General features: G+C 38.5%; 1 protein-coding gene across 18 annotated transcripts in view; it reads left to right on the top strand.

Moving 5' to 3' along the window:
* The window catches only part of REPS1 (RALBP1 associated Eps domain containing 1), a 101,080-nt gene that overhangs the window by 55,667 nt on the left and 30,508 nt on the right, over nt 1–14,905 (top strand). For 14 of the 18 annotated variants that reach the window (XR_003093299.1, XR_003093300.1, XM_025200315.1 and 11 more), the window contains 4 exons: nt 4,592–4,719; nt 5,258–5,420; nt 5,714–5,777; nt 6,682–6,836. The exons of 1 other annotated variant lie outside the window; for it this stretch is intronic. Coding sequence is in view for 15 of the 17 variants with exons in the window: in XM_025200315.1 (XP_025056100.1) it covers nt 4,592–4,719; nt 5,258–5,420; nt 5,714–5,777; nt 6,682–6,836 (510 nt within the window). In the remaining 2 variants the exon portion in view is untranslated. The remainder of the gene's footprint in view (nt 1–4,591; nt 4,720–5,257; nt 5,421–5,713; nt 5,778–6,681; nt 6,837–14,905) is intronic. 3 more of the 18 variants (XM_025200320.1, XM_025200321.1, XM_025200322.1) reach the window with 1 other exon arrangement.

Here is a 14,905-nt window from a genome sequence, read left to right on the forward strand (position 1 = left end):
CAAGCAGTGGGGAGGGGGACTAGTACCCATAGCCTAAGGGGAAAGCAGAGAGAAGCCTAATGATTCATCAGTTAAGCACTCGGGTGCTCCTTCCCTCCCAAGTAGGGCTTCATGTGAGCTGTATTCTCTGGAAAGGCTTATCTTCTCTCCCCCTCCTGGCAATCAAAGGGCTTTGGGAGCTAGGAGTGGCTCCCAGCAGCAGCTATGTTAGAGCTGCTATGTTATCCATTAATCGTTTAACCACCGATATAATTGGAGGATGTTAAACGAATATTTTTTTTAAAGGATATTTACATCCCTGGTACAGGATGTTTCGAGTATTTCATTGTTTATATATTCAATTGAGAAAACAGAAGAGCATGTGTAGCAGTGCAGATCCTACAGCTCACTGTAATTTGTAGTTGTGATTTAGGTGTGAAAAGGGGGGAAAAGTCGCCCATAATTGCTGAACTTTTATAAAAGACTGAAAGAAGTTTGGTTGATATTTGAAAATCTATATTTCCTGTTTCATGTAAGAAATCAGGCTGGATAAAAGAACTCTGGCAGGTGTTCATACTCAAAAGAATAACAATAGAATCCTTCCAAGCAAAAAGGCATTATTTCAATTAGCTGTTTGACACTTCAGTCCTGCGGTGATAGTAAAGGAACACTGAATCACTTTTCCAGCATGAGAAGATAATGTAATGCTTGAAGCTGAAGCTTGCAGAATCCCAGCATAAAGGAAGCAGAGCTATGAGAGAACTGCTACTGACAGTATAGAGCAAAATTGTGCATGTAAGGTGTAGTAAACATATGCATGGTGGATGTGGGAAGACCTTAATGTAGTGACCCACAAACCATAGTGCCTATACATTTTTTCCATTGAATTTGGCAAGTTTTCTTTTGGGTTTGCAGAATGAGTAAGTAACATGCAGTTAAAAGAACAAATGCATGCAAATAAGATAGATGAATATTGAATTACAACATTCCTTTTAATCTGACATTTGAAGTGGGCAATACGATCTGAATTGTTCTCAATTTATTCTCTGGACTATTAAAAACAAACAAAAAAACAAAAACTAGACAACTCTCCTGTTCAGGCTTCCTTATTTTGTTGGTTTTGAGATCTCTGTCATGCTTGTGGACAGCACAGTGCTTCCAGGTAGGCATAATGTCTAGTACCTCTTTTTCTTTTTTGATTTCTGGCAAATGTATACATCCATATAATCGACAGTCTGTACCACTTATCTATGTCTGTATGTTAGAGAGTTGCTTGGTAGTTTCCAGCTCCGGTACCAGCACCAGCAGCAGAAACTGTCATCATTGATATGGTATAGGAGAGCACAATGTGGATATCAGCCCTTATTTAATGTTTGTTTGTTAAGGGCAGTAAGTAAAATGCACATAAGGAAGCTCTACTGGTAATAGGTGCCATAACTGAGGGGGAGATGGGGGATGAAGACAAAATATTCCCTCAGTCCCCATACCCAATAAAACTTTAGAATGTAACTACCATCATCCACCATAATCAAAATAGTCTTTGCAGAGCAAGTTTAAAAAAAAAAAAGCCTAAAACCTGCCTGTCTGCTGCTAAAATTTTAGCAGATGAGTCAGTTTCAGATCCCACCTATTCCTAACACTGCTGTAATGGAGGATCTCCAAATCTGCTGTAATGGATAATGTGGGGACGCTGAATACATGAGACTCTCCAAAGTAGACATGGGGAGGATGTGGTTCAGTTACTGTATCTGTGGGCTGTCGGTCATGGCCATCACAAATACAGACACATGAAAAAATATATTCTTTGGAGCTGGGGTCTCTGCCCTGATCTTACTTTAACTTTTTTGGCTAGATAAACCTAGAGAGAAAAGCAGCTGAGCAGCAAACCAACTTTAAGCTCAGCAAAGATGCATTTAAAAAAAAAAAGGGACTGCCTTACCAGCATATAGTAATTAAGTGGCTGAAGTAGAGTGCGTACTAGAACTAAAAATCAGTTTCCTGAATCTCAAACTCGAGTTTAAAAATTTACTGTAAATTTTATAATGTAGGGATGTGGCCTTTTAATTAGATAATGTGGGGACGCTGAGTACATGAGATGGGGCAGCAGGCTAGAGCATTCCAATTAGAACGCTCCAACAGACTCGATTAATCAAGTCTTCTCCGATGCATTCTAATCAGGACACATCAGAGGATGTGTAGAAGTGCCCTCAGTCACTAATGCAGTGAACTCCTAACTACAATACAGGTTTCCCTCACTATATGCTGTACATACGTTACTGGAAAATGGCGCATAACTCAAATTCACATAAAGGGAACCCACTCTACAATGTAACAAATAGGGTTACGTTCCTCGACTGTACTGACCTCCAGACTCATTTCTACCACTTTTACAAGACAGTTTTGGTACTCATTAACAGCACAGTACACACAAGCACAGGGCACTATCAATAATGGAGATGGCAACTACAGAAACATGTTGCAGTGAGCACAGATCCACACAGGAGACTATATTTTGGTGTGCGTCACTCTCACAATGCAGTGCACAAAGCAGGTGACTGCGGGCTTCTACCACACCAGTCACATAAGAGTGAATTTACCTCGCATATAACGAATTTGTGGTATAAAAAGGGTAGTCGCATAAGAGCGAATTCACACATACAGAACCTGCATAAAGTAAGGGAAACCTGTAGTTGAAAACCTCTTCCAGGGCCTGGCCAGACATAACATGTGCAGTTCTTCAGGTGCCTTTTAAGTTCTTTGAAAGGTTAGCAGACATACACGTGTCCCCTATGAAGTGCTCCAGAAATAGCCCTGGATGAAGGGACAGTTGTTTGAAAGAGTTTCATTTATATAGTAATTCTGCATAATAGTAACAATAATAGTAATTTTTTTTTCCTTTAACATTTATTCAGTTTGTTACCCTGATTGTTTAGTTCTTTTTTTCCCACTCTGTTTACTATTGATAATTAATTATCAGATTTATGCATAAAGAAGTATTGGACGTGAACTGAAAAGTTGATAGACTGCAGTGTAGTCAGTGTTCTTTCCTTTCTTTGCATGTGCAATGTAGGCCTCAATTGTGTACTGAAAAAAGTCACATAATAGTGAGTTATGAATCCACTACTTTCATCTGGTACTGGATGCGCGAGATAGAAATGTTCTTATAAGTAGTACGTTCTGAGACCTTAACAATTCTACTTGGCATGCCTCAGAAAACTGCATTTGCTTTTACAAACGCACTAAACCATTTTCATTCAGTTTTACATTCTGCAGGGCAGCTATTTCACACCTGTTGGCAGGGCTTCCAAGACTTAAGCTTTCTATATGTGATGCAAGAAATTGAGACCTGTAACCAGGGCCTTTAAGTTTTCCATGTTTTTTAAAGGCTTCTTGTCTGTCTGAATACCTTACTAGGACCATCTGGATTTTTTAATTTTTCATTTTTTATTTGATTACAGCTTTGGAGACACTTGAGTCATTCATACTTGGCAATAAGTCATACGGGCGTCACATTTTCCTGTATATATTTAAACGAATAATTCAACTCTATTAAATCAGTTTGCTTAACAGAATCCATTTCTCAAAAACAGTGTGGTTTTGGGTAATACTCTCAGCCCTCATGTTTATATGTGCAGACTTCATGTGTTCATCAGTAGTACTTGCATCATTCTGAGACGGTAACATTTTCCTAGCAGGCTTTCAACTTAGTTTAAGATAAAATGATACATTCCAAGAAAATTAATTCTCAAACAATAGGTAACTGCGTAGCTTGAATTAGAAAACAAACCATTAGGAAAAATTGAAGGCACAGTGTATTTGAATTGCATCAATACCTTGTGATGGCTCTAAATAACCACATACATTTCTTGCCCTATCAGTACAGAGGTTTTTCATCTGAATTATCTTTGGAGAGAAACTGTGGCGCAGTTCCATTGTAGTTCTTACGGTTCAATGTGCTTTGAACAGATTTATTTTTAATATTTATAACCACCATACAGAGTAAGCTATCACTTCTTTTTTTTCCCTTTTCTTTTTTTGTATACTTTGCAGTTTAAAATAGTACTGCCTAAGGAAAGGTGACTACTAATGCAGTAGGGTAGAGGTGATAAACTTGCACCATGCCCCAGACTCCAAGGCTCCTCATAGGCTGGATCCATGAGCAAGCAGTGGGCCTGGCGGCAGCAGGGCTGGAGGTGGAAGTAGCAAGGGCCAGTGATGAAGGCAGTGGGGCAAGCAACTGAATGACACAGGACAGGTGGGGTTGTGACAGGACAACTCCTACTCACCCTTGCTCCTGCTGCCAAGGGTCGTCATATCCAGCAGGACCCTGGGCCTGGAGTCCATGGCAGGCCCTGCACCCTACGTTCCCTGGCCCCCCAGTAGCCTCGTGGACTGGATGGAACAATTCTGCACCCATGCAGTAGAAAATAGATCTGAATTTGTTTTGCCTTACAACTTTTATTTTGTAAGTATTTCTGCAGTTCTATAAACATGTACTCCCTTAGGAAGACCACTTGTGTCACAATCTGCTATGGCCGTTTTTTCCACCCAGAGTCTTTCTTTAATTTTCTCAGGTTCTGTTTTGAAAGGGGACTGTTTCTTCTGCTTTCAGGCTCATCTGCTGCTGGTGATCCCATATGGTCTGGCCATTCTCCGCCCCCACATCAAGAAAACTGGGTCAGTTTTGCAGATACCCCACCAACCAGTACTCTTTTAGCCATGCATCCTGCTTCTGTCCAGGTGTGACATTTTATTGGTATTCGTTTGATTTGCTTCATTCAAATTAGTGTTGCAATCCATCTTTTCCATACTTTCACTGCAGACTCATGCTGTGGATCATATTCACTATGTGGAGATAAGAAATCTGTTCTCTTTCCTATTTACCTACAACGAATACTTTGGCTTCGTTGAGTTACATGCTAACTCTTTTTACCTAGGAAAACTTTAATTGAAAATTTGGTAACTTTTGAAGAACTAAACTTCAAAAAAAAAAAAAAAATTAAATCGGGAGTATTTGTGCTTAGCTTTCTCTGCATAGACCTCCATACCTTTTTGTTGCTTACATATCTGTAGCCACTTCTACCCATTTATGTGTGGAAAATGCATCTAGCTTGATGGTCCTAAATATGCAATCTGCCAACAGCTTCTTGCAACATATGGTTTCAGCAGCATATAACCATGTTTTACTTTTTGGAAGGCAAGTAGTTTAGAAATAATGGCAATCCATTCATTGGTCATTTTAGATAGATAATACTGAGGAAAAAATGTTTCGTTACAGGATCAGACAACAGTACGAACTGTAGCATCAGCTACAACTGCAAATGAAATTCGTAGGCAATCGAGTAGTTATGATGATCCCTGGAAAATAACTGATGAACAAAGGCAGTATTATGTAAATCAGTTTAAAACCATTCAACCTGATCTAAATGGATTTATTCCAGGTGAGTTCTTTAAAACAATTATAGGTACGGCAGTTCTGTATTTATAAAGGTAACTTCTTGGTGGATATGGATTTATTATATTATTTTGTAAGAAGGCCCTGAATTTACTAAATTTTTGGTACAGCACAACTTCAGTGGATTTAAAAACTGGATCTTGAACTCAATTTGTATGCAAGCTTAACTCCTTTAATTAGTACAGTTCTCTTGTTTTAATTGATTTTATTATATAATTTGAGATCTTTAGTTCTGTAAGGATGGAATAAATATTAAACAAAACTGTTTTAATATTCCAGGGTCTGCAGCTAAAGAATTTTTTACCAAATCAAAACTACCTATTCTTGAACTTTCTCACATTTGGTAAGTGTGAAGTGTCACTAGTGGAGGTGGCTATTTTGAAGAACCACGATCTATTTCATGTTAGACCTGAACTCTGACAGGTCTTTTTCTCCTCCTTTTAAAAAAATGTCACTCATACCAAATATTACTGCTATGAGGCTCAATCCTATTCCAGTTTAAGACAGATTTTGCATTTTCCATGGATTTCAATGTAATTCTGGGACTGTATCCCTTCTTACCATAGAGCTAGAGTTGACAGAACAGTATTAAGTGTTCACACAACTAAATATCTGGTTTGAAATCGCATGGATTAAGGTAGATATTGCTTATGCATGTTTCATTTAGTTACACATGCTTCTGGGTAAATTTGTGATAAAAGTCCTACTGACTTAAACACAATGCTTACCCTTCATTTCAACCTGGAATGATTGCCACACTGTTAGACATGATCATTTAAATGACTTGTCTGGAACAGATTTGGTCTCCTTCATAATTGTTCAGACAAATTAAATTTTGGATTCCAGTTTATAACTGTTTCCCCATTAAATGAAATATTTCAATTGCCACATACCTGTGGTACATAGAAGCTGAACAAAATTGCTTCTGTATACTCTGCTTCTAGCTTGGTGCTAATAGCATTGTGCAGAACAGCTGAAAACAGAGAGAGAGAACCAAAGGGCTAGGCAATGTAAGCGTAAATGAGTTAAGCCTAGTCATTAACTTTGAGCCATGTCATTAATAAGGGCTTATTTTTGTTAAAGAGCATTCAATGCCTAGTACTGTAGGTGTGTGAAGTACAAACATGGTAAATGGACCTATAAAACATAATCATTTAATGGTCCTCCAGACAGGGGAACAAAAGTGCATACACTTAAAATGGCCCAGAGAGGAATTTGATTTTATTTATAGTAAGTTTTCCTTCTAGGGAACTGTCAGATTTTGATAAAGATGGCGCATTGACACTGGATGAGTTCTGTGCTGCTTTTCATCTGGTAGTTGCTAGGAAGAATGGCTATGACTTGCCTGAAAAACTACCTGAAAGTTTAATGCCCAAACTGATTGATTTGGAAGATTCAGCAGGTAAGATGTGTTGCTAAAGAGAACCTTTGTGTGTCCAGGTGAAAGTACAATTAAGGTTACAGAAATAATAGCAAGTATTTGCAGGTTTATCAAATAGACTTACTAGAATGTTTTAACTATTTTGTGCTGTTATATTAAAAAGCCCACTCTCTGAATAACGGACCATGTTTAGGATAGAATATTCCGAGTGCATTTATGGTTTAGGACCCAGAGTTCAATTTTTAAAAATGTTGCAGATATTTGGGAGTTTTGAAGCTTGCGGTACCTGGAGTTCTGCAGGTATAACTGTATGGACACTTTATAACAAAGTAACTGTGGTGTTCAGGTTCTTGAAGGTGACTTAAGCTAAAAAAGGAAAAATGTCCACATACAAGGTTGTTGAGGAATAGCTTTTGTGATGTAATCTGAATTAGTTTTCAGAAGTTTAGATGAGCACGAAGTCTCTCAATTTGAAAAAAATGGGACTTGCACCCATAAGTCTTGTAGATACTTTGGAAATTTTCCTAGAACCAGTATGAGGGGAGAAGGAGTAGTTTTGGAGTTAAAGCACAGGACAAAGTGTAAGGAGATCCAAATTCTGTTCCTGGCTTTGCCACAGTGGTAAGCCACTTAATCATTATGTGCCTGTTTTCCTACCCATAGAATGGACTGCTTACTTGGCAGAAATGTGATGAGTCTGTTCATTAATATTTGTAAAACACTCGGATATCATTGAGTGGAAAGTGTAAAAGTAAAAAATGGTTTTGTGCCCATTTTTGCCTACTTTATGCTGTATAAAGAAGGCCCGATTTATATTCTAAAATTTTACTTTAGAAATAGCAAGCTTGCCTTGAATGTTGCTTTCTTTTGTTTGTTTGTGTTTTGTTTTGATGGAGGACTTTATTTAACAGGTTAAGGACTATGGAGTTGACTTGAAATTTAATATGTTTCATCTGAGTCTGAAAATGCTTACTAAAATGGAAATTATTACTCACATTCTATAGATGAGGAAACTGAAAACCATGGTCCATATAGAGTAAGCAGTGACACCTAAGTCTGCTTCCTTGCCCGCCCCCCCCTTTGGACCATGCTGTTTCCCACTGTAGAAGTGCCAAAAAATGGATTGGGAATTTTCTCACCCCTTATTTGAGGTGCTATTTTATTGAATTTTTAATAGTTTTTGCCCTTACAACTGCTGTTACTATATCCAAAGAATTTGTTAAATCCTGAGAGGAAATGTTTCAAGCATACTGCCTCCTTACTAGTGACTTGTCCTCATAGCTTACCAGTTTGTTATTCTTCACAAAAATAGATGAGATTTAGCAGTTAAAGCCTTTCAAGCCACCTTTTATAAGTCCTAAAGAATTAAAAAGGATATTGACTTAATTTTTATTTCTTAATAGTATTCGTTATGCTGTAGCCATAATGATCTAGGGGTATGCAAGAGGCAAGCATTTCTTAGGGTGCTACCTTTTATTGGACCAACTGTATAGCTGGGATAGAGCAACACAAGTGAATTGTCTGGCTCTATCCCAACTGTGCAGTTGATCCAATAAAAGATCACCCTAAGAAGTCCTTGCCCCTCATAATTTCTGAACCACTCTAGCTACAACATCACTCTAGCAATACCATAACATCCAAGATATCGCAATCCACATCTTAGAATGGAAAATCCACAACCTAAAGAAAAAAGAAACTAAACTATACAGCAATATCTTTCTAAGCCTATGCAAGAAACATAAGAAAGACCTGATGAACATTTTGCATTTGAAAGCTTGCCTAGCTCTATCCTAACTATGCAGTTGGTTCAACAAAAGGTACCACTCTTATTGGACCAGCTGTGGAAAAATCCTTACCTCTTGCATACTTCTTAATAGTCCATTTAAATGACTGTAGCAAATTTCACTTTGGCTATCTTTGCTTTAGGAAGTAAATTTAACAATTGGATTGGAATACTGTTTTCCTTAGTGCATCTAAATGGCAGTTTTTATCCTTGTAAGTGGCATTTTTGGTACTTACACCCACATTGTAGTTGTTTCCCTTGGACTGTGAATGTGTAAGCTTGTGCACTTAGCCTATGGTGCATGCTCAGCCTATTCACTAGCTGGGTGGGGCGACAGTTGTGGAGAAGGGGAACCATGCCCCATTTTAGCCCCAGCAGTTGAGTAGTTGGGGCACTCCCCCAAGGAACTAGAGATTTCAGATTCAAGGACCCACTCACCCAGAAGGGATCTGAATATGCATCTCTGACTTTTTGTGCTTCCTTTGAAGTTGGCTCCCTATGTAGTGGAAAGAGAGAAATGGGGCTGGGAAGTTTTTTGTCTTGTGACTTTTAAGTGCAAGCAGCAGTAGCTCCAGGTCAAGAGGTCCGGAGAGGGGACTGGATAATACCCAACTTGTAGTTTGGTAGTTAGAGCACTGTGCTGGAAAGACAGAGCTTAACTGCCAGCCCCTTTTAGTAAGGTGGGCTTAGAACCTGGGGGCACCTATAAGCATGTCGGACGTCTGCTCCACCCGATGCTAATTAGCACAAGGCAGAGCAGGCTTGATTAATCAAGCCTGCTGGAGGTTGCTAATTAATACTCTCCAGCAGCCTCCGTATCACATGTATTCAGTGTCCCTGTGCTTCAAAATGGCAACAGGGGCACTTAACTAAACCTCATCAAACAAGCACCCCCACTGCCGTTTTCAGGCATAGGACACTGAATACATGTGATGCTGTGGGTGCTTCAATTAGAGTGACTCTCTCAATCTAACTAAAGTGCTCCCCCTCAACCCCACCGCATAGCATGTGTAAAGATGCCCTGGATTCCTGGCTTGAAGGGAAAGTGTCCTAGCTACTCAATTCTTAAGGCTAAAATGTAGAAGCCTTCACCCCCGTGCTTTTTCTGGGACATGTGCGTATACATAGCTGTGTACCTTCCTGGCCCATGTAGTTCAGCCTACGCATGCATACGTACACGTCCACAATACAAAAGTAATAGAATCATGATCTTTGCGCAGGTGTCAAAACTCCACTTTCACAGCTAGAAAACTGCCATTTAGATGCATGCAGTGAAACAGAATTCCACGCTTAGTTTTATTATAGTTTCATAGAAAGTCAATTTCTTGTCTTGTGCACATCTAGAGCATATCAAGTAGCTGCTTTATGCTGTTTCTGTAACTTTTATGATAGAGACTATAAGTGTAAATGACAGATATTTTACCCATTCAAAAAATAATTTCTGAGGCTAAAAATTTGTCTTTATTAAACCATTTTCTTAGTGGTAGCTTGGCCCAAAATATGAAGGGGTTGCTTTTTATTAACAGCAGCAAACCACAAATTATTTTCCTTTACTATAGCTATGCACATTACTTTGGGCACAACCTAGTGAAATGTTATATATTCTGAATCACCATTTTTCAGTATTTTCTCTTATGAGTTAAAATTTGTCAAAATTCTTTGTTAAGAATGAATTAGATGATACAAGTCTCTTTAAAACTCTGCTAGTGTTCACTGTTTGGTTAAAAATGCTTTCTAGTGGGACAGGTGTTCCCATACTGGAAAGGGAATAATTGTTATTAGTATAAAAATGTACACTAGTTTTTCAACTGGCATAACTATTTAAGTAAAAAAGTCATGCCCCTAATCAAAATATTTTGTAGCAGTCTGCAGCTTAACCTGAAACATGTAAGTTCACTAATCTAAAATGTCACTATTAGCTGTTTTCATGAAGTGTCAAGTGGAGTCCCAAACTGGAGAAAAGCTGCTTCCAGAATTAAAAAATAAACATTGAAAAGAAGCTGCACTTAATTATCTATGTTCAATATTTAAAGCCTACATTCCATTTAAATTAGTTAATGGTAGAGTTTTATACAGTTAATTTGGTTCTGTACTGGTACTGGTGGCTGTTGTAAAGAGTGGAAACTCTTGTGACAAATTGTGAGACACTGCTGTTACAAGCGGTCAGTTTTGGATCTAGTCAGCTGGGCTTAGAAGTGCTTGTGAAGTCCTCAAGCTAGATGCTAGCATAGGGGGTCACATTAGCATGGTGAAAGTATTTCTTTTAGCCTTTATGGAATAAAGGTCTCTTTAAAAAAGGGGGATGAGCTCAGAACATGTTACTGATGAAACAAAATGAAGTAAATTCAGATGGCAACAAAAGTCCAAATTTCTAATATGGATGTATTTAAGCCTCATTTATACTAATTTGAGATGAACCATTTTAGTTTATATGGTAGGTCACATTTATGTATATAATTTTTCTACTGGAGTAATGAATAAATTGAGTTTTCATGAAAGTCACATTTCAGCAAAGTTTTGCTTTTAGCAGCCTATTTAGAATGTAAAAAAGTATGATAGTTGAGTGTAGCTTGCTAAGTGTCCTTATATTTGTGCAAAATGAGATGCCTCTCTTTCAAAGAATACACTCTTGGGCTAGAGACATTAATATACTCTGTGCAAGACCAGCTCAGTGGAACCTTCGTTTTGACTGAGGCCCCTAGATGCCACATAATATGAATAATAAATAACAGACCCTAAAAGCTATTTAAAATAGTTAACTGCTTGAATAACTTCTGTTTTTTTCCCTCTTTGATATTAATTTAAGCTTTTCATCTTCTGTTTCAAGGCTTTAAATTATGATATCCTTGTGATATCTGTTTTTCCTTAATACCTTTCATCTTAATTTCTCATGCTGCTAGTCTCTGTGCTTGGAACTCTCTGCATTTGTGTGTTGGTTACAAGCCATTGACTAAATTTCTTCCTGAAACACACTGCATAATCATATCCGCATTGGATCATGAAGTACATTAGAAATTCAGTTTACTCTGATGCCTTCCATGCATGAATTTAATCTTTGCCTGGTCATGTTGAGTATTTTCTAAATACTCAGCATCTAGATAACAGTCCATAGAACAGAGGTGTCAAAGATCCAGCCAAAGGAGCCCTGTTATTCGACCAACTGTGCTGCCTGTGGGTCTCAGAGTTGACTCACTCAGCATGCAGTGCATGCTGGATTGTCCACGCATGCTGTGTGGGGGACTAATCTGGAACATGCTGCTCACCCCCCACCCCCGGCCTAGGCCAGAATGCACACTGAATCCAGGCTGTGTGGACTGGTCCTGCACCTTTCACCCACCCAGTCCATGTTGCTTGAGTTTGACACCCTTGCCCTAGAGCATAGATTACTTTTTTCTTTGGTACACCACTAAGAGTGAGAAATTAGAAATATGTATGAGCAAGGAAATAAAATGAAAAGTAAAAGTTGGCTTTCCTAATTTTATATTGTAAAAATGCACAGTAAAATTCCTTGGATACATTTAAATTTACACAGATTGTGGCCTCAACGCTCTATAACAATCCTATAGTACTTTCTTTTCTAATAGATTTAATATTTTTTCTCCACATGAGTAACTAAGGATGCATAACTATTTTCCTTGCAGTACCTCCAGTGAGGTCCCAGGACCACATTGTGTTAGAGGTTATACAAGTCAATTAGATCATCTCTGTTCTGATGACCTTCAAAGGTGGTGGTGATGATAAGAACAAACAGTAAAAATGTGAAGAAAGGAAGATGTGGCTAAAAATATGAAGATTAGGTCACAAGTTATGTGTTTGGACACAATATGTTTCAAGACATGTGCTACTTTTTACCTTAACAATTCATTGTGGTAGTGGCAGTTGCCCTGTTTGAAATTTTATGGCTTGGCTTTGAAATGTGGACCAGTTTAGATTTCAATTCCTATTAGATGAATAAAAACGTTAATATCTTCCTTAAAAAATCACCTTCATGTCAAATTACTGCAATAATGCCATTTTCTTATAAGAAAAGGAAACTAAATCTGTTCCTTTCCAGACTCCCTTTGGAAGTAGCAGTTTTTGTTTATGGCCCATAGAGATGTGAAGATATGAAAACATTTCATAAATATAACATTTCTAGAGGGATTTATCTTTAATTTCTACCTATTTTACAAAGCCAAGTATTGAAACATAAATCAGTGCAAATTAACAGTATTTTATAGCTAACTAAAATAAACATTTGCTGCTCTTAGGGCATTTTCCTCAAGTTTACCTACTGTGAATGTGCACTTTTAAAATGTTTTAAGTGCCATCTTCAGTCTAAAAGTCAGTATCATTTCAGTTATCTGAACAGATTATAGGTAAAATTATAATGGCTTAATATTACAATATGATCATCTTTTGACTTGTCAGTATTAAAAATTTCTAACTGTGCTGGAGATCATATTTTCTTGGATGTAAATTTATTGAAAATAAAATTATTTCATTTTTCAAAGGTTTGTAAATTTAGATACAATAAGAACTATCGTTGTAAAAATAGTAATAATTATTTTAAGACAAAATATAAACTAATTATTGCACTACCTGAATCTTAAGTTTCCTCCTTAATAGCCTTGTCCATGCACATCCACATTATTAGTGTATGTCTTAAAATGGGAATCACAAAACCAGTTCTTAACAGTAAAGGATATCTCTAAACTAGAGACAAAAAGCAGAATTATATAAAATTCTCTAGTTTGAGCCTTCTAAAATCTAGGCTTTTTGAATTTATGATGTAGGCATCATGCTGTCCTTTTGGATTTAGGTATGTTACCAACCAAAGGAAAGCAGCATATACGTTCGTATTCTCAATAGTCAGTTGTTTTTGTTGGGTTTTTTTATGAGTCTTTTGACCTAAAAATGAAAGGTATATCCTAATCTCAATGTGAAGGAATTTAATGGTATCGAGGACTATGTTATGTCCATGATACAAATCTTTATGATGCAAACAACATGTATAGTTCAGTTAGCTGCATGTTTGTTAGAAACTTATCCCAGGTAAGCTCATTTAATGGGTCATCTTTATTCAGATAGTCAAGGGATAGCCAGAAAAACATAACTAATGTCATCTATTCATATACAGTGTTCAGACTAACAAATGGCTGTCTTTTATAACAGCTAGGAGCCCCAGGCATGGACCAGAACACCATGGTGATTGGTTGTGCTGTGCAATGAATGCAAAAGTATTCTCTTTATCAGTGATCCATGCATTTGCCCATGGAACAGAAAATACTTGGCTAATAACCAGGGACCTTAGTTTTCTCTGATTTAAAAAATCACAAATTTTCTGATGAAAAATCGCAAATTCCATGACAAACCCCCCCCCAAATCCATTATTAAAATTAAAAGCCCCCTGCAGCACTTCCTGCCCTACTCATGCCTCTTGCCCCTACCCGCAGCTCCTGCCCCCTGGTCCTGCAGGAGGGGTCCCCCAGCTGCCAGGGCCCCAAGTCTGCAGATCCTTGCCCCCAACAGCAGGCAGCTGCAGCAGAAGTAGCCTGGAGCCAGCTCCCCCACTGCTCGGATGGGGGCAGGGCCAGCTCCTGGGTCCTCCTAGCCCTGCTGGTGCCTCTAGCCATGACCTGCAACTCCCCAGCCCTGCCAGAGGGGGGCCCCCAGCCCTCTGCAAGCCCCACTTACCTCACAGGCTCCAAGAGAAGAGTCAGGCTAAGCTAAGTGGAGCAGAGCTGTGGCTGTGTGTGTCTCAGGCTCCACCCTCCCCTCCCCCTCTGGGCAGGGCTGGGGTTTCCCACCTTGTTTGCAAACAGCTTTTGCAGGCTGGAGCTCAGCCAGCCTGCATTGCTGTTTGCAAAAGCAGGGAATCTGTGAGTTTCTCTGCTAAAAGGAAAAATCCACCTTTTCTCTGATAAAGGGAAAATCCATGGTTTTCTCTGTTTTTCCATGGGAAACGGAAAACCCGGATCTCTGCTGATAACTAGTCTCTAAATCTCATGCCGTGATTGCATTAGGAAAGGTTTTTTTTGCCAGTATAACTTGGATCCATTTTCTAAATAGAACAGATTGTCTGCTAAAGGACTCTGGGGGTGAAACTTTTATCAGAGTCCTAATCAACATAGCTATGCCAGCAAAATTACCATATTTGCTTGCAGACCATTTGCAGTTTTTCCTCAGAATCAGCCGTCCAGAATTGGTATGCATATCTTAAATAAGGAAGCTGACTTTTCTTTGGGATAGAAACAGGATGGAATAAGGCAAGCAGATGCTGTGATGTGGTGCTGCCAAGATGGCTGCCACTTCTTCCTGTGGCTCC

This window comes from Alligator sinensis, unplaced genomic scaffold, assembly GCF_000455745.1.
Source record: "Alligator sinensis unplaced genomic scaffold, ASM45574v1 scaffold542_1, whole genome shotgun sequence".
Taxonomy (NCBI): Eukaryota; Metazoa; Chordata; order Crocodylia; family Alligatoridae; genus Alligator; species Alligator sinensis.